The sequence below is a fragment of the Betta splendens genome, chromosome 11 (assembly GCF_900634795.4).
Source record: "Betta splendens chromosome 11, fBetSpl5.4, whole genome shotgun sequence".
Taxonomy (NCBI): domain Eukaryota; kingdom Metazoa; phylum Chordata; class Actinopteri; order Anabantiformes; family Osphronemidae; genus Betta; species Betta splendens.
Genome location: NC_040891.2, coordinates 7,629,780 through 7,652,549, shown reverse-complemented (window position 1 = coordinate 7,652,549; position 22,770 = coordinate 7,629,780). Strand labels below are relative to the sequence as shown.

General features: G+C 41.1%; 1 protein-coding gene across 2 annotated transcripts; it reads right to left on the bottom strand.

Moving 5' to 3' along the window:
* Positions 1 to 1,916: 1,916 nt before the first annotated feature.
* On the bottom strand, positions 1,917 to 22,515 carry dnah3 (dynein axonemal heavy chain 3). Of its 2 annotated transcripts, XM_041072903.2 has the most exons (64): positions 22,370 to 22,515; positions 22,077 to 22,108; positions 21,725 to 21,826; positions 21,424 to 21,631; positions 21,227 to 21,272; positions 20,998 to 21,139; positions 20,719 to 20,911; positions 20,379 to 20,574; positions 19,951 to 20,076; positions 19,220 to 19,421; positions 18,929 to 19,108; positions 18,660 to 18,790; positions 18,462 to 18,567; positions 18,175 to 18,353; positions 17,886 to 18,070; positions 17,643 to 17,766; positions 17,287 to 17,440; positions 17,033 to 17,177; positions 16,741 to 16,952; positions 16,551 to 16,642; positions 16,313 to 16,427; positions 16,097 to 16,213; positions 15,378 to 15,557; positions 15,148 to 15,284; positions 14,821 to 15,022; positions 14,592 to 14,684; positions 14,294 to 14,404; positions 14,060 to 14,174; positions 13,775 to 13,973; positions 13,546 to 13,654; positions 13,352 to 13,465; positions 13,070 to 13,246; positions 12,877 to 12,968; positions 12,565 to 12,784; positions 12,336 to 12,470; positions 12,110 to 12,221; positions 11,717 to 11,958; positions 11,465 to 11,565; positions 11,274 to 11,379; positions 11,059 to 11,188; positions 10,733 to 10,969; positions 10,550 to 10,653; positions 10,185 to 10,479; positions 9,916 to 10,095; positions 9,702 to 9,825; positions 9,473 to 9,629; positions 9,237 to 9,380; positions 8,308 to 8,974; positions 8,063 to 8,228; positions 7,750 to 7,966; positions 7,480 to 7,662; positions 7,193 to 7,391; positions 6,587 to 7,100; positions 4,834 to 6,461; positions 4,518 to 4,743; positions 4,190 to 4,434; positions 3,988 to 4,104; positions 3,535 to 3,692; positions 3,230 to 3,397; positions 3,002 to 3,144; positions 2,658 to 2,862; positions 2,453 to 2,590; positions 2,267 to 2,365; positions 1,917 to 2,144 (listed from the first exon to the last, which is right to left on the bottom strand). In XM_041072903.2, the coding sequence occupies exons 2-64, from the start codon at positions 22,092 to 22,094 to the stop codon at positions 2,073 to 2,075; spliced, it is 11,934 nt and encodes a 3,977-aa protein (XP_040928837.1). In that variant the 5' UTR covers positions 22,095 to 22,108; positions 22,370 to 22,515; the 3' UTR covers positions 1,917 to 2,072. The 2 variants fall into 2 exon arrangements, with proteins under 2 accessions (XP_040928837.1, XP_040928836.1); XM_041072902.2 differs by having other exon boundaries at positions 1,917 to 2,365; positions 22,370 to 22,514.
* Positions 22,516 to 22,770: the final 255 nt, after the last annotated feature.

The following is a 22,770-nucleotide window of genomic DNA, read 5'->3' as shown; positions in this document are numbered from 1 at the left end:
GCCACAGCGCAATGATGTGAACCGCGGTGGGCTTAAAGTCATCATCCGTCACCAGTGTGTTACTGTTGGTAGAGTAGATGCGTGGGTGGGTGCTTTCCTGCCCATCAAAAAGCGTTCTTATTGGTGTTTCATGCATGAACTTTTGTTCTGTGGGGTTGTGAAATATGTGTACTATTGAAGGGACAGATGAAAAACGAGAGACCTGTTGACACCTAAACCCGCAGCTATAACTTGTTAACATTTATTTTTTTGGGGATGGCCATTTGGACACGGTCCCTTAATGTACATACCACAACACAGCAGTCTGCACCTTTACAATTTCAGATTGAATCAAGGTCGTGGATGATCCGGGAACAATTTATTGCAGTGCATTTCTCTGGGACAGATGCCAAGTTCTCCTTTTTTTTCTTTTGCCCAAAATGTAATTACGGCAGCTCAGGTTCTCAGCAGGATGACGCACGCAGCGAAAGGTGCATCCAGGTTTTATGGGTAGATTAATGTCCACGCTGGCCTGGCTGCAGACAAACAACATGCTCCAAATAAGTGAAATGATTCTGTGTATTGACACACAGTCAGTGAAACACAAACACAAGTCAAGGTCGTTGCACCACTGGTTGCGTGATTTATACGGTGGGTGTTCTCTCACTTTTCAGTGTCCCTTGTAATAAAAGGCCCGGTGGTACATAGAGTTCATAATTTAGAAAGAACCTTATCTTAGGAGACTGGAGTTTCCTCCATTTCATTATCAGCCCTTCATTAGCATAATGTAATGGCTGCAATAAAAGTTGTACACTGGTCCGTCCTTGTTGAGAAAACTGAGCCGATTTTGTTGCAATGCTAAACCACGGTGTCATGCTCACACAGGGATTAATCTGTTTTGCTCCTTCTGGCAAACTCAGATCACTTAGGTGATTTATACTAAAAGCTAAATGATCATCTTGTTCTCCGACGGACTCTTTCTGGAGGACATTTACACATTAGCTTAGGGAGGATAACACACAGCTTGTTCTTTCCCTGAGTGTGACCTTCTTTGAGAAAAGGTGAAAGCCGGTGGTGGAGTCAGGCTGAACTTCAAGTTGTTGTTGTTTTAGAGCTGCACCTTTATTTAAAAGTGGGATTTGGGACAAGTACACGTGACCTTCACTCGTCATGCAGCCTGTCACATACAGTAATTCTAACTCCCACTAAATGCATTTATTCACAGAATTTAAGAGCTACTGTCACAGGATCCTTCATCAGCAGCATTTTATTATGTACAGATTGAATGCTGCAATAACTTCCAAACTAATGTAGGTGCGATGCAGCAGCATCAGACACATTATGTGCTGACTACAAGGAACATCAGTCAAACAACGGTGACATAAATACAGCATCTGCAGGGCAGCACCACTCCCCAGACATGTGAAAGTACACCACAAGTTTTAATATAAACCCAAGTGTCACCAAATATAGATAAATGACTCCGTCCATGATTTGTAGAGAGATCCCGTTATAATGTAGTGTCTGCATGATAATCCAACACTGAATAATGTTCATTCATCTCATTTTGAATCGTCACGTAATTTTTGTCAAAAATTCTGTTCAGTGACGGATCCATACGACAGCTACTTACTGCCAGAAATACACATACCCCAGGAAGGAGCCCCACTTAGACCCATGAGCCATGTACAATATCTCCAAGCATATGGCTGCTACCACTGAACAGAACCTTTGGGATGAATGTGACCTGGTAAATGAGAACCTTAATTTATACTGGAGGGAAGGAAGGATGCCTCCCCAGGAACACTGCATGCTGCCATCTAGTGTTCTTCTACTTTTAGAACACACTGCCAGGAGGATCTGACTCCGCTTTGAGAGCTGGTTCTGCAGCGAGACACAATGCCTCTCCAACGGTGCAATCAAATAGACTCATCAGAATTAATTACTGCTTTATTTTAGTTTATTTCTGCATGAAGACACTTTCTTTGGCATGTGAGTTTAATAGTTCAGAGTAAACAGCTGTTCCCCGCTCTTAGTCATCCAGCTGGCAGAGGCACGCCACCCCACGGTTGATCCAGTGTTTCTGTGGTTTGTCAGAGGGAAGCTCCATGGACAGGACGTAGTTGGTGGAGTGGCCTGTGGTGGACAAGGTTCCTCTGCGAGCACTGGTTTTGTAAACGGGACAAGCATAGATGTTTTCATGTGTGAACTTAGTCATTTCTCCCGGTTTGAGCTTGATGATGGGCAAAGAGTCAAAGAGAATCTTGGGGAGGGACTCTCCAATCACCATGTTCTCCTTGTCCCAGCGTGCCCCCTCCATAAAAAGGCCTTTAACATAGGTTCCATTCTCCGGCTTCTCGTCAAAGTGGGTCTTCTCTTCCATTACCTGGAATACAGCTCAGACATTAATACAAAGTCAAAATAGCTCTAATGTATAAAATTAATGACTGAATATCAGAAAAAAATACCATACTTCAAATTCAAAGCCAATGTAGTCTATTGGAATGGTATATTTCCTTGCGAAATTCTGAGACACCCCGGTAAGAAATGACTGGGTGAAGTAAAAGCCAGAAAGCCAGAAGACTGTGGGTGGGCCACTGTCTATCCAGTCCTGTCAGAACATCCAATGCAGTCACTCCTCATGCAGAGCTTCAATTTGCCACTATTTCAATTCTTACTTGTAGGAACTGCAGTCTGGCCAACAGATCCGTCACGTAGCTCCCCAGCGGTTTGAGAGATGGATATGACTTTGCTGCCCACATGCCGGGCACCTTGCCCACCAGCATGCTGTCAAAGACATCTTCAAGTTCAGCAGACATAACAATCTGGCCCTTCAGAGCTTTGCGGACATTTACCAAGCTCGCCCTCACGACTTGTGTGAGCCTGACAGAAGAAGTGACAAGAGTGATGTCAGATAAATAAACATGTCCTTTCAGACATACTGGTGATGCTGGTTTTATTTGAAGCTACTGTAGGTGAAGATGGTGGTGAAGATGAACAGTTAATTACAGGAGCACTGTACCTGTTGAAGCGTATTACTTCCTGCCTCAAAACAGTATTCATAGACTCCTCGTACATGACCGGGTATTTACCATTCACCATTTGTGTGTCAAAATCTGCGGGTAGCTTGGACAAGACGTCTTCTGCAAGCTCATCCACTACTTCCTATAATATAAACATACGACAATATGAAGCTTCAAGGTAGAAAAGCCAGCCGGACTACATAAACCAGAGTGTAGAGGGCGCAAACCTGAGGAGACTTAGCCCCGCCCCCTGCCTGCCTGGGCAGAGTCAGCAGTACTCCCTCCAGGAGCAGATTGGTCTCTTGGTTGTCTTTCGTGATGTCAGCGTTGCTATGAAGTCCAAAAATACAGGGATCGGCAGAAATTGGTAGACTTCGAATGTAGTTGACGTACGTCTGGAATAAAGAAAACATTTATTTTAACTCATTATTATTCATTTGAGAATGTACTTGCTGCTCAAAGGATTTCAGTTAATCCATTCATAGTGTATGTAGTAATAATTAGGAATTCACCAGAACTGAAAGCACAGTACCTCATATGAGCCATGAGCTGGGACGTAGTAAAAATCTCCTTCACACAGGTGGTAGCATTCCTGCTCTATCAGATCCCAACTGTAAAAGATGGACAGGAGTGACAGCAGCAATCGTCTGTCTTTGTCATCTGTCACTCTACCTCCATAGTTGCATTCTCCTGTAAAACAACAGAAGAAAGGACTTTTATGAGTAGTTCATTTAGAAGCTTTGTAAAAGATTATGTTAAGATTATTAAGATCAGGTGTGATAGACAGTCCATCAACACACAGGAACGCTTCCACATTCACATCTACAGTATAGGCAAGTGAACATGTTTCAAATGAACCTGACTGCATATTTTTGGACTTCTAAGGAATCTGAAGTACCCATAAAGAACAGAAAGAACAACAGTAACACTATCGTATTAATACATAATATACTGTACCACATCCTGCTGTGTTGAAAATTCTAACCTGTAAGGTATGTGAGGGCCTCCAGTGGAACGTCATCATACTCATCTAAAAACATCTGGATCTGTCTGATACTAATCCTCAGGTCTGACTCATTGAACTCATAAGGAATATTCCAACCTGAAGACAGAAGTTAATTAATCCTGAAAATATGCTTTATAGTGAATAAAGACTAGCAAATACCAGATACTGTTACATAGCTCACCCAGAGGTCCAAAGTTCCTTCTTTCCTGTACTAGTGCATGGAAGAAGGTGAGACCAAACATTAGTTTCTGCCATATGACTTGTTTTTTAGAGCTGCTGAAAAAGGCTGGGTCTGAGATGGGGTGACTCAGGTAGGAGCGCAGCAGGTTGGCTCTTATTCCTTTAGGAGGCTCATTGGTCATCTTCAGCCCATTCTGCAGAATACTTACTGGAAACTTATTACATGGATAACTCGTTAACCACAGCCTGTGAAGATGAGACGCATGCATTTAATGTTATAGCATGAACAGGATTTAGGAAAGTTCACTACTGTATGTAGAATCAGGTACCTGAAATCAGTGTGTGTGTTTTCTGGAGTTATAATTTCCTCACAGATCCTCTCCAGAGTGGGCATCCAGCTGGTGGCTAAGTGGCAGTTTTGAAGGACCACCCAGGTGCCTTCTTTGATGGCTTTGTCAATCATCTGAGCTGCTATCGGTCCTTGTCCCTGACCCAGAGAAATGGTTTGGGTCTTACTACTGCCCATTTTTAAGTCCTCGGCAAACTTCAGCAGACCTGAGAAAAGATGTTTAGACTTCAAAACTAAGATCAGGGCCATGTGGTTAGAATAGAAACTAACGTAGAAATCTGCGTTTGAATAATCACCTGCAGTTGGATCTGATCCTGGCGACAACACAAAGACGAGTGGTGAGCAACAGTTGGAGTCTTTGTAGCTTCCTGCCAGGTCAAAGGTGGGTGGTTCGATATAGGCTTGTCCCATATTCTCCACTATAAAATCGTGCACGGCTGGAACCAATTTATCTGGTCTGAAGCATCTAATAACAACCATTCGGTCCATCCCCGTCAGTTCATTCCACTTGTCAGGCAGCTGGTCCTTATGGGGCTTCCCTGAATCATAAAGCTTCCTCCATTCAGAGATGTTGCCTTGGACGTGTTCAAAAAACCCATTCAGGTTTGGCAATTTGGAGGCTTCAACAATACTACACCAAGATTTGTCAGACAGCCACTCTGGGGCTGGGTTGGGGTAAGAGTTATGCAAAGCAATGCCACCCGTTAGGAAGAAGCGCCAAACTTGGTCATCGACTTGACCCTTACCCTGCAAGATCCCTACAGTAAGCAACAAAGAGAAGAGGAGTTTATCCTTCTCAAAAAGGGAGCGACAGACATTATTGTAGATGCTGAGTGTGAAATGCTCAACAATGTTGCTAATTCTTTTGGCTACATCATCACTTTTCACACTCTCTGCAATAGAAATGAGGTAGAGGTTGATGAACCAGGCCAAGGAGTACTGGTACATAGGTTCAATGTTGGCCAGTTCTGAGATGCAGAAAAACAAGATGGAGGAGTGCTCAGCTACGGGCCGGTACCCCATACGAGTGTCATCAATCTCCCTCTCTGTGACGTTCGCGATATTCTGCTTTTTAGATATCTCCTCAGAGAGAATTTTGGAAGAAGACAAAATCTTAATAGCAGTCTCATCCTCCAAGATGTTTCCCTCTGAGGAGGAGAGCACTTGTAATATTTGATCCTCAATTTCCTTTAGCTGCTTGTTGTTGGCAGCACTTTCCAGAATGAGCTGATTCTTCTTCTCCTCCAGCTCAGGTTTCTCTTTGGCGGCTACAAGCCCAAGCAGCTGATCCTGTAAGCCTTGTGGAGTGATCATGAAGTTCAGCAGACATACTTTGACAGCCACCTCTGGAAGGTAGTGAGGGTTTCTCAGTCCAGTGGTCATGTAGAACAAAAAGTCTTTGGAATATTCCACAACATTCTCCCCTATTTTCATGTACTCAACACCCTGCTGTTTGAAGGTCTGCTTCAGCAACACAGGCTCAAGTACAGGATCAAGTTCTTCTCCAACATTTTCCAAAAGAACAGGGGTACCAAACTGGATGCAATTCTCCAAGACTCTGACATAGTTTCCATCTGACTGTTTGAGTATAGAGAGCTTATTCGCCTTCTCCATGTTCTTGATCCACTTGTTAGCTTGACCTTGAGGGTCAATTATTAGCGGCCAGCGACGAGAGTTAAACACAATGATACCGTTATCTGTGGAGAAGGAGTCCACTGGCAGCCCCGCGATCTGCCATGCCCTGATAGCCACTTGGTTCCCCAATGTACTGCTGAGGCTGAAGTACTTAGAGCTGGGAATTTTCTTCTCATGGCACAACATGTGCCACTGTTTCTGGCACTCTCTACGGTAGTCTACTGTGAAGGCCCCAAGGTATGATACGGTTCCCGAGGAGAGGAGTATATCACCAGTCAGGTTGGTATATCTGCAGAGTGGAAGTATAGTAGCGGTATCAGGTAAAATTACACACACACGCACACACACACACACACACACACACACACACACACACACACACACACACACACACACACATATTTTTTTAAATACCTCATCTCTAGTTGCCTTGCAGCCTCTGTCCACCTGTCCTTCTCTCCACCCAATCCCCCAATCAGCTTCTCTGCCCTGATCAGCTTCTGAGAACACATTTCAATGTTGTCCTCCAACTCTTTTTTCTTCTTAATCATTGCTGTCAAGTTATCATTCAGGCTCTGCAGTCTGTCCTCTACTTTTTTCAACTCAGCTCTCTTCACAGCTAACATCTTCATCTGTACTCCCAGCTCCTCCTCAGCCATCCTAAGTCTTTCCTTCTTAGGGGCCACCACTTTGGCCACACGCTCATAGACTTCCATTGCTCGAACCCATTTACAGAGACCCTCACAAGCGGATGAGACGTGTTTAATGACAGAGGGCTGGAAGTCAGGGTTGTCAATGAATTTCTCTCTGATCTTCTTCATGTAAGGGGCAGGAATGTTGTCTTTATCATAGGCTTTGAGGTTTTCTAAAAACTTTAGGTCTCCAAGGAGTTTCTTAGATGGGCCCCAGAAGTCTTCAACCATCTTACCTGAAACACAATCACAAAATCAAACTAACCTTACAGTAAAAACCTTTCGCAGAATTTTTAATAAGAGCTTTTAACAACTAAAAACACCATACCTGAGCCACTGGGATCAGGTTTCCTTTCAGGTTTGATGCCTTTCATGACACAGACTGACTCCATGACTAGTTTGACTGGACCAGGAGGGTTCTGCATAGATTTGACTACTGTGATGTCTGCAGGTTTTAATGTGTCCAGGGCTGACAAAGCAGCCTCCAGTGCAGGCATTGCTTCTGCAAGATCTCCTTCACATTCATCCTGAAATACAACGAATGGCATCAGAAAATGTAGCTGCCACACAAAAACAGCAATAATACCTGACTAGAAAATCACATGCACTGCATACTTTAATAGCTTGGGCTGCAGCTGCGGCTTCATTTGCTACTTTCTCATCAGCAGATACTATTTCTTTCTTAGCGTCCACCTCCACAGTTTCCTGCTCTATCTTAACCATCATCTTGTCTGTCTCAGCTGAGGTTTGAATGAGTTCCGGTTGCAAGGCTGTCAGTTCCTGCTGCATCACTGACACCTATACAGTAGATGGTAGGAATTTGAATGATAATCAAATCAAAACAATATTTAAGCAAAAAATGAACATGTTTAAGGTATATATCACCTGAGATGCAGCAAATTCTAGTTTCTCAAGACCAATAATGTAGCGGTCCTTCGCAGTAGCAACTTCATTCCTCTTGGCAGTGAGTAAAGTTTTAAAGGTGAGAATGAGCTCAAGGTAGGAAGTAGGTGTGACATAGTTGTGTCTCCTTAATCTGGAAAAATATCTCTCAGACATCTCTCTAACACTTGTTTGGAAGGTCTTGCACATTTCCACCACCCTGAGACATGTAAAAGAAAATGTAACTGCAAGGTAAAGTACATGCCAAAGCCATAGCAGGTATGACTTTTTTGCAACCGTTTAAATGTTTCCTTACTCCAGTCTGATTTCACGCTCCATCTCTACATCCTCTAGGAACTTGTGGGCAACCATCTCCAAAGCATCATTTGGCCATGCGTGAAACCAGTCAATGGTGCAGCAGTTAATAAGGGAAGGAAACATTCTAAGACGGTTCCTAAACGCATCACCGATGGGACTCATGGCTGTTAAACACATTCATTTTTCACTTACTACTTAGTAAAACATCAGCCAAAATCATAATGTACAGGTCTTGGTGCCTACCTAGCACAATATGAAGGTTGGCCTTCACACGATCAATAAAGAAGTTGTACATCGAGAGTGGAGTGGGATCAATCTTTTTTCCTTCCATCCGGGCAATTCCCTGCACTTTCTCAATGATATCAGCCCGTTCGTCAGCAGCAAAGATGTTAGGCACATCACCGGTGTTGAGCAGCATGTTGATGTCTTCCAGCATACCCTCGTCCTTAATTTGACTGTCTGTAAAAAGGAACACTAATCTCTTCCCCTCAATCCCGGCTTTAATCATCACCCGCTTGAGGTCATCCCGCCAATCTGACTTGCCGTAGCTCTTGGTTAACTCAATCTGGAACAGCATGTAATCACTGATGAAGGTGCTCAGCTTTGTGCTGCTCTGACGACCTGAGCCACCAATGCCAACAAGAAGAAGGTGGCCGTCATCTTGTTTCAGCACTCGGCAGATCCGGGAAATGTGCTCAATGGCGAACTTGAACATTACAAGAGACATTTGGGCCTTGTTGCAATTGTTGTATTCACTGAGGTAGAACTCCATCACATCTTGCAAGGCATGTAAGTCTGTGACTTCGTCATAGGCCTTAGTATCAGACTCAGGCTTGGCATAGTCGCCAAAAAACAAACTACGAATACTTTCATCAACTACTTTGCCATTTTGGCTGAGGTGGTTCAGAAGCTAGAAAAAAAATTACAAATCAGTGAATCACTATATTAATAATGAGAAACGGAAATATCATCATAAATATATCTATATATATATAGATATATAGATAGATAGATAGATAGATAGATAGATAGATAGATAGATAGATAGATAGATAGATAGATAGATAGATAGATAGATAGATAGATAGATAGATAGATAGATAGATAGATAGATAGATAGATAGATAGATATTTCACATTTTTAAGCATGTATATCCTCATTTAGTATTTACCTTGTCCAGACTCTGCTTAAACACACTTAAGGTTCTTTCTTTAACGATTGTAAAAAACATTTCCTTGTCTTCATTGTCAATAAGCCTGTCGTAAAAAACTCTGTAGACTTCATGAATCCACAGGCGTATCAGTTTGTCTCCATCCTTACATAAATGGCCAAAACACATGTAATTAATATATAATTAGAGAGATTCACATCAATGTCTTTAAACATTTTGCTGGTGTCCAATCTTGCCTGCATGTGTGTGTGTGGAGCCAGGATCACGCCACGTATCACTCTAGCAAAGTCTCGCAAGTTGAAGATGTAGTGTGATTTAGATGGAGTGGGGAGGAAGCTCGTCATGGTATCCTTATACACAGCCAAAGTGGCTTGGACCATGATCTTTCCTAGCCTAGGAGGAAAAACACAGGTTTTTGTGAGTCTTCAAATTTTCTTACAGCATTTATTAAAAATTAGGAGTTACCTGTAGAAAGAAGCATCAAAGCCCTTGCTGAAATGCCAGTCAGTAATAGAGCTGAATATCTTGGTCAGTGTTTCATCGTCAAAGCAATCAATAGAGATGACGTTCAAATGACGAGTAAAGCGGCCTAGCATTTCAAATAGTGGGTTAATAATATAGTGATTTCTTTAATAGCATTGCTAATTTCATATTTGAAATAACAATGATTTCAAAATACCTGTAATGTCATTCTTCCCACCGCCAGGTGGCCCCATTGCGGCCATAAAAAGGAGGTCCACTACGTGTAATCTGGACGTGTCCTTCTTGTCATACCAGTGGTGGTGGTCAATCCACTGTCTTAACAGTTCGATCGGGGGCTGGGCACCATATATTTCTTTAGCTGGCATGTTCAGGTCATCTGTAGAGAAGTGATATTGGCGATATTTAAAATCAGCTTTAAAAACAATATGTGAATAAAGATGTCCTTCTGTGTCCGACCAATTTTACCAACATAGACGATACACTTCTTTCCCATAGGAGGTCCAAACACTCCTTTCCTTCTTCGATCCAGCTTGGCCATGATGATGTCTTGGGTCTGATTTGCGGAAGTGCGGGCAGAGAAGTTGATGCAGTTTGGTGTGTACTTCTCTTTCGGTAATTTTACCAAAAAACTTTGATTAATGACTGATTTTCCAGTGCCAGTGGGGCCAACAAACAACATAGGTACTTCGTGTGCCAGGTAGGTGTGCAAGAAAAAGAGCTGGCGTGTTGTCTCTGTAGTGGGGATAATGAGGTCTGATACCTGGAAGATTCAAAGAAAGTAGAATAATGAAAAAGATGTATCTTTAACTCTGTGAATTTAACACACAAACCTTGGCTGCAGCTGGGATGAGGTTCTCTTCACTTTTTATTAAATCAGTCCATACATTCCACTGTCCTTGCCCCTCCTTCTGGAAGTAGTAGTCATATACAGTGCCTGAAACAAGTAAACATCATCATTTGCTAACATAAAGGCAGATTGTTATCTGGTATGTTAACCATAAACATTTTCTGACCTCTCTCAGGAAAAATGTTATTCTGTTTGAGCCTAATGCTTTTAGGCCGAGGACTCTCATCGTCCATGCCCATGACCAGATTGCGGAAGAATACATTAAACTTCCGACGACTGTCCCCAGTTATAGTTCCACCTAAAGTCCATACAACTGAGAAAAGGAAGAGACCTTGCAGCCACAGGGTTATCTGCTGGCTGGTCAGGGTCTGTTTATCATTGGGTCCGGCAGCAGATACCTCATCTAGATATTAAGTAGAGCAGAAAGTTACACATGCACAAAGAGAAAAAACTGAAAAGCGATCTACTGTATTAAATGCCATTCTCACTAACCCATCAGGCAGGTATACAGCTTCATTAGGCTAGAAACCAAGTGAATGGGAGATGTTCGTAACACAAAGCTACAATTTTTCTCTATGAAGTCCAGACAGGGCTGAACTAACCAATTAAAAAGATCCATGATCTGTAGACAAAGAGGATATGATGAAAAAAGACAAAGGACATAAGAAGTCAAAAGGCCTACCAAGAATCCTTGTTTGTTATCTTACAAGTTCTTTATGTTCAGTGCTGAAGCTTTCAGGCAGTGTGGTCATGTAAGAATCTCTAAGAGGAGTCCAACCCAGCTGCTGAGGTTCCAAATAGATCATCCCACACCTATAGACATAAAATTGCACACTGTAAACATTACTTTGTCTAAAATCTTCAAGATGTCTGTAGCGCTTCTGTCTGGGTTACTTACCGACTGACAGTAGCTGGGGACGCTTGCTCCAGGTCAGCGGGTTCAAAGATTAGGCTCATCTTGGGACTCATCTGAATGATCTCACCACTCATAAGACAAAGCTATCAAAAGACAGAGTGAACAAGACTGAGGCTTAATGATCAATGACAGAAGACAGAAAAAATATTTTATAGATTACAAACACTTAAAATCCACATTCTCTCTATATTCTAGATGCCAGCTACTCAAATAAATAATGAAAAAGGTCAGCACCTTTTTGTTGTCATCCAGCACGGTATTCATGTTCTCAATCCAGACTGCGTCAATCGGTCCATCAAAGATGATCCATTGCCGATTTTCTGACGTAGAGATGGCCTGATCCCTAAAGGAGGTGGCCAGTACACCATCAGACCACTCATGGCTGACCTGATCAAAGCAGCCATAAAGCTGTCCCATAGTGATGGATTTTGGGTTGATGATGCAGTAGTTTACTGCAAACTCGTCCATTAGTTTGGCTGTAGCAAGATAGTTACAAAAATTAATATTAGCAAAAAATCTATATATAAATTAATTAATATATACAGTATCTGCTGAGTCATAAGTTGGCATAGTCAGTTTGTGTTCGATGGATGATCAGTAAATTTATAATAAATAAACCACGGCAACCTTTGTAAAGGTCTCCAAGAGAAGCAGCAAGAACTTGATAGGCAGATGTTTTTCCTCCAAGAGGATCCCCTACTATCATAAAACCATGGCGAACCAGCATCATCTCATATATCTATACATAAGCACAAATACAATTATAAGTATATTTAGTGTAAAGATTAATAACAATCTAAACAACGTTTATGGGCATTGCTAAGCAATTCTCTCTTTCTTAACTCTTTTATACCTGAATTATTTTACCAAGAAACCATGGAACAGGCTGGAGGTTTAGTTTAGCAATGTTGTCACAGAGAGCTTTGAGGAGAAGGTCATATTCCGGCTTTGGAAGGACCACTCCAGGGAACAGATCTGAAATTATTCCCTGTAGGCAACAAAAGCAGTGGACAAAAATCATTAATTAATCAATTAATTTATACATAACTGAATGCAAATACATTGGGCGTAAATTGTGACACCTGAAACAGTGGCACATCCTGTGCAAGAAATTTGGCCATGTTGACGTCCATCAGTGCCCTGAGCAACAGAACACTTTCATTCTCCTTTGGATACTTCAGCTTTAGATTCCCAGCGGCTGTGAGCACAGACTTAACAGCTCGCATACCATAGTCATAGTGGTGCTGGGAGGAGAGCTGCTCAGAGCACAAGCGGTAGGTGGCTACAATCTTCTGAGACAAGCTGTCGTTTAAATTGTGCAAATTATATATAATTATTCAAATATACCCAAAGGAACTAAGTAATGTATTGTTCGGGAAATTATTCACACAAACCTGCGTGATTCAATGAAACCCATGGAGTAGAGTGAGATCTCTCCAATGAGGCAATAGTCTGGCACCATCATAGCCACTGTACGGAAGAGAGCCTGCAAATTTGCAAGTATGAATCCAGAACATATTGTATTTCACTAAGCTTTGGTGTGTTTAGAAATGTTCATAATGATTCTACTGTGCCAGAATAATGTACCTTCAGGTTGTCAGGGAGCTCGGCCCTGCCAGCGTATCCAGGGTTCATTGTAATGAAGACAGAGCAGGTGGGGTTCAGTGACAGCTCTGTCCCCTCAAACAGGAAGGTCTTCATGTTCTTGGCAATAGCTTGTTGTATGCAAAGGACCTGCTGAGCCACCACAGAAAGCACTTCAACCTGGGACACACAAGAAAAACGTGTGAATGTATAATACGGTAGTTTGTTTTGCTTGACATGTTTAAAACACAGAACAAAAAGATTTGGCCAGTTTTACAACCTTACCTCAATTCTATTGAACTCATCAAAACAGGCCCAAGCTCCAGACTGAGCCAGTCCCTTGAAGAACTTACTCATGGCCTTATAATCCAGACCATCTGAACAGTTAAACACCACACACTGAGAAAAAAAAAGAAAAGAATCTGAGAATCCATGGGAAGAAAACTGAAGAAACTATAGCTTTCTAATTGTTCTGTTACCTGCTTAGCCAAGGCCTTTGCAAGATCTTTTGTTGTCTCAGTCTTGCCAGTTCCTGCGGGACCCTCAGGAGCTCCCCCCAAGTTCAACTTCAAAGCTCCCATCAGTGTCCTGGTGTGGCACAAACACATTTGACTACTGTGAAACGTTCAAAGAATTTCACAATTTGGACATCTGAAAACATTGAAGGTCTTTGAGCAACTGTAGATCCACAGTCATAGCGTGAGTCACCTGTAGCAGCGATCTGTGAGTGGTGTAATCACCAGACGTGGGGAGTTGCCCAGATATTCATAGCCATATTTCAAACAGGTGGTGATCATGCGCAACATCACGTCTTCGTCTTCCCAGAAGTAACGCAGCTGGGAAATCCACGCAAAGTCATTTAGAGAGGAGATTCTATCATCTGCCAGTTTTGCCACAACATCTCGAGCTAGGGAAGAAACAGTTTATATTAACACACCTCATTCATTAAAATGTATTATATTAACTGTATGTTACAGTATATTTGCTTTTTACCATGAACATCAATCACAGTAAGAGCCCCAAGTGTCATTCTTGCCCCTCCTGGCAGTTTCCCACGCACTAGTTCCACAATGTCTGCAATCTGGATGTTGCATTTCTCCACATACGCCTTTGGAATTAAAAGTTAGTGCACACATTAGATCCTAGTGTCATATTTGCAATATTTAGTCATATTAACTTAACAATATGTAGGACTGAGCATCACATAAACACATGTAAAAGACTGACAGGCAGGGAGTTGGTCTGGATGGCTTCAGATACTTCACTGGTCCAAAAGATGGAGGAAGCACAAATGACAACTTGGCCCGGCCATTGCAACACCCACTTCTTTCTGGGCGCCTGCAGTAAATAAATGAATATGATAATATAAGCTAAGATAAATTATAATAAAATCCTATTTATTTACTACCCTATATACAAGTTAGCAACTAACTAGATGACAGTATTACAGTACCTGTGACAGCATTATAATCAAAAACTGTCAGACCATATGCACCAAATCATAGATTCCAAAACCTCCAAATACCTGTGCATATTCAATCAATCCTTGATGGACAACATGTCGAACACTCCTGAGCATTTGTTTCTCTACCTGCAGCAGCCACTTCTCCACCATACCCTAAAAAACAATTTACCATTTTCTATATTCTCATCAGGTTATGTCCGATACTGTAAATAACATGTAGCAAGATTGACATTTTAAACAGCTATGTGTGCCTTTATTTAAATGACCACAAGCACATTCTGTTCACTACCTTGGCCTGGGCTGGATAAATCTTTTCTGTGAAGGGCACAGTCTCTTTCTCAGAGCTTATCATGCCAGTAATCTCCATGTTGTCAGTGAACTCCAGTTTAGCAATGCCCTCAAAGCACTTCTTCAGATGAGGCTGCACACACAGTGGGTCTTTGGTCTGGGACAGAATCTCCAGCAACTCATCGTTCGACAGAAAAAAGAATCTGTAAATAGAGGACAAAAAATACTAAACCATAAAACTCAGGGAGACACTGATAATTTTCAGTTGCAGGTACTTTAGGTTTACTTTTAATAAGTTAAATCACATTTATATTTTTTAATCAAAAACCTTGGGAAATAAAGCCTCTTCTTTTCCAGGTATGTATTGAGGCCTTTTTGGATGTCATCCAGGAAGACATTGGACTCCTGAAGCTGTTCCAGCATGTTGGGTTGGCCTGTAGCTACCAGTACACGTGCGTCCTTAACCTGGAACAGTGCAATAAAACACAAGTCAAATCCAAGGGAATAATGACTAATTAGACTAAATAAAACTAGAAGTTTGTTTCATGAGGATTTTACTGCTTCGCTAATGATGTTCTTCCAGTATCCATCCACAACGGCAAATTTGCGACCTTCCTCTGGCATCTGGGCTATGATGTCCTCAGAGCTGAAAATGGGTTCAAGGTACAGCCAAGTCGCCTGACACTTCAACATGGCATCGAGGATGTCCTGCATACTCAGCAATTTGTCTTCCCATTGCTTAGGAGAAAGACAAACACTCAAACAGTGCACTATTAACATAATCACATCAATAAAATGTGTTTACAATGACAGGACTAATGTGGAGTGAGTTTGTTGAACTACAGTTTTCTGTTAGAATTGTTTTAGTAATGTTATGGCTGGCACAGCTGGGGTTGTGTTTACGTAGATCAGGTTATTTTTTATGCATTCTGGCATGAAATTGTGCTAAGGGAAACAGAAACACAAAGACAAAGTTACAGCAGCAGGAGAGGTGCAAATTATGTGCAGTGTCAAATTTGAAACATTTGTGCAATGGCACAGGTAATTATAGTACATTTTTGCCAGTGGTAGCACAGTAGTCAACACAGCTTAGAATGAATTCCCAGTACTGTTCCATTCTTCAGCAAAGGAAGAAAGAACATATCATTATCATAGCTGAGGTCACTATGGTTACATGTACTATTTGCACCTCATTACCTACGGTGCACAGCAAATGCTTTGTCCTTTGTATTACCTCATCAGGTGGACCAAGCCTGTTTTGTGGTGCTGTGTCTTACCTTACACTCCCTCTCTAATGGCTTAATGAAAGGAGACCCACGCATGGTCTGGGTCTTGATAATGTGGTCATCCAGAAGCACTTGGATGTCATCTACAGCTGATATAATACTGGTGCCCTGAAATGAAACAGAAAAAAAATTTGGTGGTCAAAATAAGGTTCTTGTGAAGAGGTACAGAACAATGTCTACTGTACAAGTACTAAACATTTTTCATACCCTATCTTTATAAGGAGTGAAAGAGAACTGGAGGTTGGCCCATTCATTATTCATTTTCTCCATTGACTTTTCCAGTGAGTATTCTTTACTGGCAGATGCTCCAATCTCTTCTAGCCTGTGGTTAGAAAAAAACTCAGCACCTTTTGTTCATAGCAAACATTTCCATAAATCGGTAAATGTCTATTTTGATCCCTAGTGGTGTATTCTATTACATAATGATGCAAATAAAATGTTTTACTTGTTTGAGAACTTTAACAGGCCAATGTCCAACATGTTCAGCAGGGAGCTGTTCTCATCTGGTTTGACTGCAAAGCCCACAATGCTGCTAATCTGAAGGTAGACAAGAGAGTCATGGATTATTTATGTCACCTTCATGAATTAGGCAATGAAGGACAATTAGTCTCCGATGATCTAAGAAATGATCTGACCTTTTCCCAGTGTCGGTCTTTAATTCCTGGGTTGCAGATGGTTGTCAGGAGGGTTAGGTTTAGCTTGAACTGGTCTATCTTGTTTTTGAAGCTTTTAGCCACACGACATGGTCCAGGCACATTAACTAAAGTCTTGGTCAGTTTGTGCATTGTCCTCCACATAATGTCCACCTCTTCAGAGATTTTCTCAGCATTTAGCTGTCGGAAAGGACCTTAAATGTTAAAGAAAGTAAACAATTGTGACTAGAACTCCTGTTTGCATTTGCTAATTACATTCAGCTGTGTCTCTAACCATTCATCCACACTTCTGACAAGCTTTGAAAATTTAGTGCTGTGGTCCACAGTTGTTCGTACGGCTGTTTGTCAGCTATCAGAGTTTGTATCATTGGAAATTGGCTCTGCTCCATCTCCAGTAAACTCTGCTCCTTGTTGATATTCTGTAGAAATTAAAATGGCATTTTCAGTCATAAGAACAACGCAATTAAGAATTTTTGTTTTATTTAAAAAAGGGTCAAAGTACAGTAGTAACTGTATATAAACTCTTACCTCTGCTTCAGTGACACCAGCTTCCAGGTTTGAAGTGATTTGGGAGAGACTTCCTACATTGTTCCTTATCTCTTCGATGTTCATCACTTCCTTTTTTTTAAAAACCTGTATCTTATCGTTGATTGATTGCAGATTCTGGTTCAGGTCAAATGTCCTGTAGAGTACAACCGCTACAGTATTTCAGAAAACACTGACTTGCAATTTCCATATAAGAGGATAGTGAGAGAGTGACATAGTGTGGAGACACTGGATTTAAAGCCATCCTAATGCCTAAAACATTTAATGTGGAATACTAGGTGATGTCAGGGTGAAGCTGTGGAGCTGTCACTTGTGGTGAAATGTGTTTTTTTAGTAACCTCTTTTCAAGAGAGTCCACAGCCTGTTTACTGATGGTGACAGTACGAGCCTTGCTGTTATCCAGTTCAATTAGGATCTGATTGGGCCACTGGAAAACTTGGGAGTTCAGTCTTAAGTCATCCACTGGTGAAAAAATAGAAAAAATAAATTGGTCACAGTGGTCTTCCATTAGTGGTTCATAGATCGAGTTATCTGGATAATGTTGTGACACTTTATTAATACTGTGACTAGGTTTCACATACTTGGCAGAGTGGCATAGTCCAGGAGAAAGCTGAGGCGGTATATTGCCTCATCAATCTCATCTATCAGACTGTGAACTGTCACCTCACTGGTCTTTTTAATGTACTGGGTCAGGGTTACCAACTCCTCCGTGGTTTCTGGGGTGCCTCTGACAATCTCGGTAATGTCTTCATACTTTTGACAGATCCTGGCCAAAAACAGTAAAAGTAGTGCTTGACGAGCTATTTTATCTTTTTAATATTAGTGAAAACACAAAATACCAAAATACAGAATCAAAACATCATCTCTCACCGCTTGTTAAGCTCTCGGTTCTCCTCTATTTCAAACATGATGACCTTGTCTTTTAGATTTTCTGCCCATTCACACAAATCTTCATTCAGCTTTCCAGCATGGAGACAAAACATTGACAGTGGCACAGTAACGTGCATTGAGGCAATCTCTATCCACAAATGATGAATACTTTCAATTTTCTGAAAATTGGAGAGGAGACAAGGACTTTGGTAAAGCAATCAAACAGTGAGTGCAACTAGAACACAGAAAGTATTTAGTGTAGACTTCGGATGGAAAGCTTTGATTACCCTGGTAAATTCCTCTAACGAGTGCTTCTCTTTCAGGAATGCTGCTATCTCCTGCTTTGCTGTATGATCCAGTAGACCATGGTATTTTTGATAAACATTCAAATACCTAGATAGTGAGATACAGTACAGCTGGTTAACAGGTACTGTTAAATATAAATACTCAGATGCATGCATTAAATACAGATTACATGTGATTACTTTTTGGGTCCCACAGTATTCTTATCAAAAACATCCTTTGCCTGATTGATTAGGTTTGTAACCAATGACTCATTGTGACTGACGGTTCGAAGGAACAAGTTCTTCACATCAGGAAAGAGATTACATTCCACCTGGAACAAACAAACAGTGATATGTTATATTTATTTGTGCTACATACTGTACAAGTGTAAACCACATTCAACTATGTGTAGTGTCAAGGAAATAGAAATAGGGTCACTAAAGGTCATATGGCTGAAGGATTACAATACCCTCGGGAGTTTCTCAGCGCTCTTGATGATTTCCATGAAGGCGCCATGAATGACCTTCCAACACTCCTGGAAGCTTGGACTAAAGTCAATGTCACACTCAGTTGCTTGCAACTTAACCAGCAACACCTGAGCCTGAACATACTTCATCTCATCAAATATGCTGCCAAAGTCATTGCCTTCCTGACAAACAACATAAAACAAAGACTTTAACCAGATTTTAGAAAAGCAGTATTATGTCATATTATCCATTTAGTTTCTAAAAATATTTGAAACTAACACAATTAACCAAACCTCATGTAGAGTAAAAAAATATAGCAGGTCCTGTAATGATGCTATGACCATGCTTCGAAGCTGCAATGACATGAGAGCAGCCACACAGTTGAAGAACTCCTGGATTCCAACTGGAGCAACATCTTTGCTTTCATGTATACAGGTACGAGGCAACCACAGGTTCTCGCAGGAGCCAATCAGGGATGCACATTGAGGTAGCCATCTGAAACAAGACGGTTGAGATATGTTAAATGTTCAAACTTTTTAGGGACAGTCCCATTATCAATCAGTATTGTTGCAGGTCATGTGACTATATTTACTGACACTTGCACAACCCACCGACACATAATGTCTTTTGAATAGATTCTGGATGTCAGTGAACGTGGTCACACTATAGTATCATGGTATCCATGTGGGTACATTTACAAACATGAAAAATACAGAAATCGCCAGTTTCTATAAATTGCACGGCTCAGATTTCAGTCATGCAGCAGGGCTGCTACACGGTCTAACAGGCTATGAAACAGGTACGTGACAAAGGATGTAATGTAATCCTAAAGTGAAGGACTATGTAAAGCAATCTCCTGAAAGAAAGCCTGACAAAGTGGACAAGGTGGAAATATGACCCTACACTTACAATAGGATTAGTTCTTTCTACATATTACAGACAACAGCAAGTGAGAAGACATGCTTTGAGAAATCTTTGGTCCATTATGCTCTCACTAAGTGTCTGTTGGCCTGGCATCACTAACATTTGGATCAGTTCTTCTCTGGCGGTTTGGCACTGTTTCTGGATGAACTCTTCAAACTCAGTCGGTAGGAGGGGAAGATTAGTAGAGAAAATGTCCTCAAGTCGGAAGAATCTCAAAGAGGAGAAGCTGAGAAACAAATTAAAAGATGATGACTTATTTTTGACATTTTCACTTTCACATGTTATTTTTAATTATTTTTGGTTGTCTAATATTACAAATAGAAACAAGGAAACCTAAAACCAATTTAAAGTAAGTTGTATAAAAATAAAATGTATACCTTTGTTTAAATCCTAATGTTAAGACTTAAATGTCAGGTAAAGTAATTTAGCCATCAAGATCTGTAGAAGCATACACTCCATATGTACAGTATGTGAAATACAAAAGAATATCTGTGACTGCATGGAAAAGTGCTTTTACGTCTGTATTACCTGTCTAGCCATATATCATGCAGCAGGACCATAATCCTACTGACTGTAAACAGATGCTGGCTTTGCCATATGTGTGCCATCCTGAAACTCATTGCCCAAGGCAGGGGAGCACGGATCACCCTCCGGGGAAAGGGCTTGGGGATGCTGGATATGGAAAGTCGCTGGCGCTCAGATGGATCCATCAATATGTAGTCCACTGGTAAGAAAATACATAAAAGACAAAGAAGATTGAAAAGAAGGAATGTCTATAAATTTAATGTTAAAGAGGATAACCTTTAAATCATAGACTGTATGAATATAGCAGTACTGCTATTACATTACTACTGAAACAATATTGTACCTATGCTCTTCTTGAGACTGAAGTAATAATCTTTTTTCACCTCCTCTTCAATGTTAGCCCTCATATTCTGGATGTTTTTTAGGCTATACTCAGTATCAGGTGGCACTAGGGACATGATGTTATTCATTTGCTGAAGTGGCTGTGGAGCCAACACAGATCTGGGGACACCAGACGTGATGTAGTGCATGTATGTCTGTGTGAACAAAGTTACAATTAGAAATTTTCTGAAAATTCTGATTAGAAACTATGACATCCATTACTGAATTCACAGACACTCACTTCCAGTTCATTCTCATTTGGCTCTCCCTCCAAGACTCCCATCATCTTCTCTTGGTTGCGCATGATGTCCAGCTGCTCCATAGGACTCATTGGACGGCTGCTGGGAGTGTGGATACTCTTTGCTCTGGGTTGGGCTGAGTTCCTTGGAAAACATATATCAGTCACAAGAAAAAAAAAGCATAACAAAAGATGAACTCCTGGTGAACCAAGCTACTTTTAGTGTAGGTACCTATTTCGTGGCATAACTGATTGTGTTCTTCCAGGTGGAAAAGATGCTAAAAGCTTCATTAAGAATAAAACTAAAATGTTTCAAGAGCAATATTTAGTATAAATAATGATAACATAAAGTAAAGCCAATTTAAGGTAGGTCTAGGCAGGCTTCCCTTTTTACAAACCATGATACCGTATAGAATCATGAAAGGATACAAGAAAATGTTGGTTTTGTTGAGGACTGGCGGAGGGTGGGTCGTCTTTGACAGAGTTTGATCATTTTCAGGTCCTGGGCCCGTGGACTGTAATTGTTTGCAATAGACTCGCTGGGTGTGCGATGGTGACGCAGCTCTTTAAAGGGAACTGCCAAGGTCCTTGAATTCATCTGAAGAATAGGTGGGTGATGGCTGTGGCTCAGCACTTTCTAAAGGTGACATAATGCATATATTATATCTGTATATTTGTTGATTAGAGGCACTGGAGTCAGCACTACTTATACAGTAATCAGTATCCTTACTTGATACAGTTCTGAGAGTTCTGTATCACAAGCCCTGGTTAAAGGTGGTGGGAAAGGGTATTCTCTCTTCTGAGTCATGTTATAGACAGAGTTTTCCTCCATCTGTAGTTCAAACACAAGTAAGAGAGTTGCAGCAAGCGATTATAAACTAACTGAAAGTTAAACTGTATCTATCCACACAGAGTAGTCCTAACTTTCCTGACTTCATTAATGAGTTGTAGACAGCAGCATTTTTATGATGGTAATAAAACGTTTGTGCTAAAGAACCAACTACAAGCTAGCTAAATGAGATTGTTTCACCAAAAATATGTAGCGTTAGCCAAAAACAAAGACGCGAGACAGGTTGACCTACCTGTTGCAAACGATCCATCTTGGTTTTTTTGCCTATAAAATGAAAGAATAAAAGATCATTTTTAATCATTTCAATAAAGGAACGAATAAAAGTAAACATTTCAGTACACAGTAACGTCACGTAACGTTAAACAAACCAAACATACCCTTAAATGACAGTAAACGTCACCGTCTATCAGTTGCAGTCATTTAACGCTCATTCATTTCATTCATTGTTGAGTGGCTTAAATGTGTCGTATAAATATATTCGCCAAGCGCAATTGCCGTCAAAAAACGCATCTGCCATTCACTTACTGCACAAACGTAAGAACTTTACTCGCGTGGCATTGGTTGCTCTGCCATCGCTTTGACTAATGAGAAAACCTTCACGTCAGTGCAAACTGAAACGCTGTTGTCATACGAGACGTCTCCATAGTAACACCGACAGCCACCTTGTTACCGTCTGAGAGGTTGAAGTCTGTGGGCGGGGTCGCGCGTGCCTGCAGGTTATAGCGGAAGCAAATTTCCCCCATTAGATTCCAACCTCTAGCATGGATGACATTGCATGTGCATGTTCAACAGGTTCATTCACAGACCTAGGCTTATTTGGTGGGCTGTAATAAAATAATTTATGTGGATGCACAATCAACATCGTTGGGAAGTTATATTCTGCACTCAAAGCAACGCTTCTCTCACATGTGCTTACTGTACAGATG

Coding starts and splice junctions, on each gene's coding strand:
- dnah3 (XM_041072902.2), bottom strand. Junction 16,428..16,550: donor CTGTTAAAGTTCTCAAACAA/GTAAAACATTTT, acceptor TTCTAACCACAG/GCTAGAAGAGATTGGAGCAT. Junction 10,480..10,549: donor TCATCCCAGCTGCAGCCAAG/GTTTGTGTGTTA, acceptor TGAATCTTCCAG/GTATCAGACCTCATTATCCC.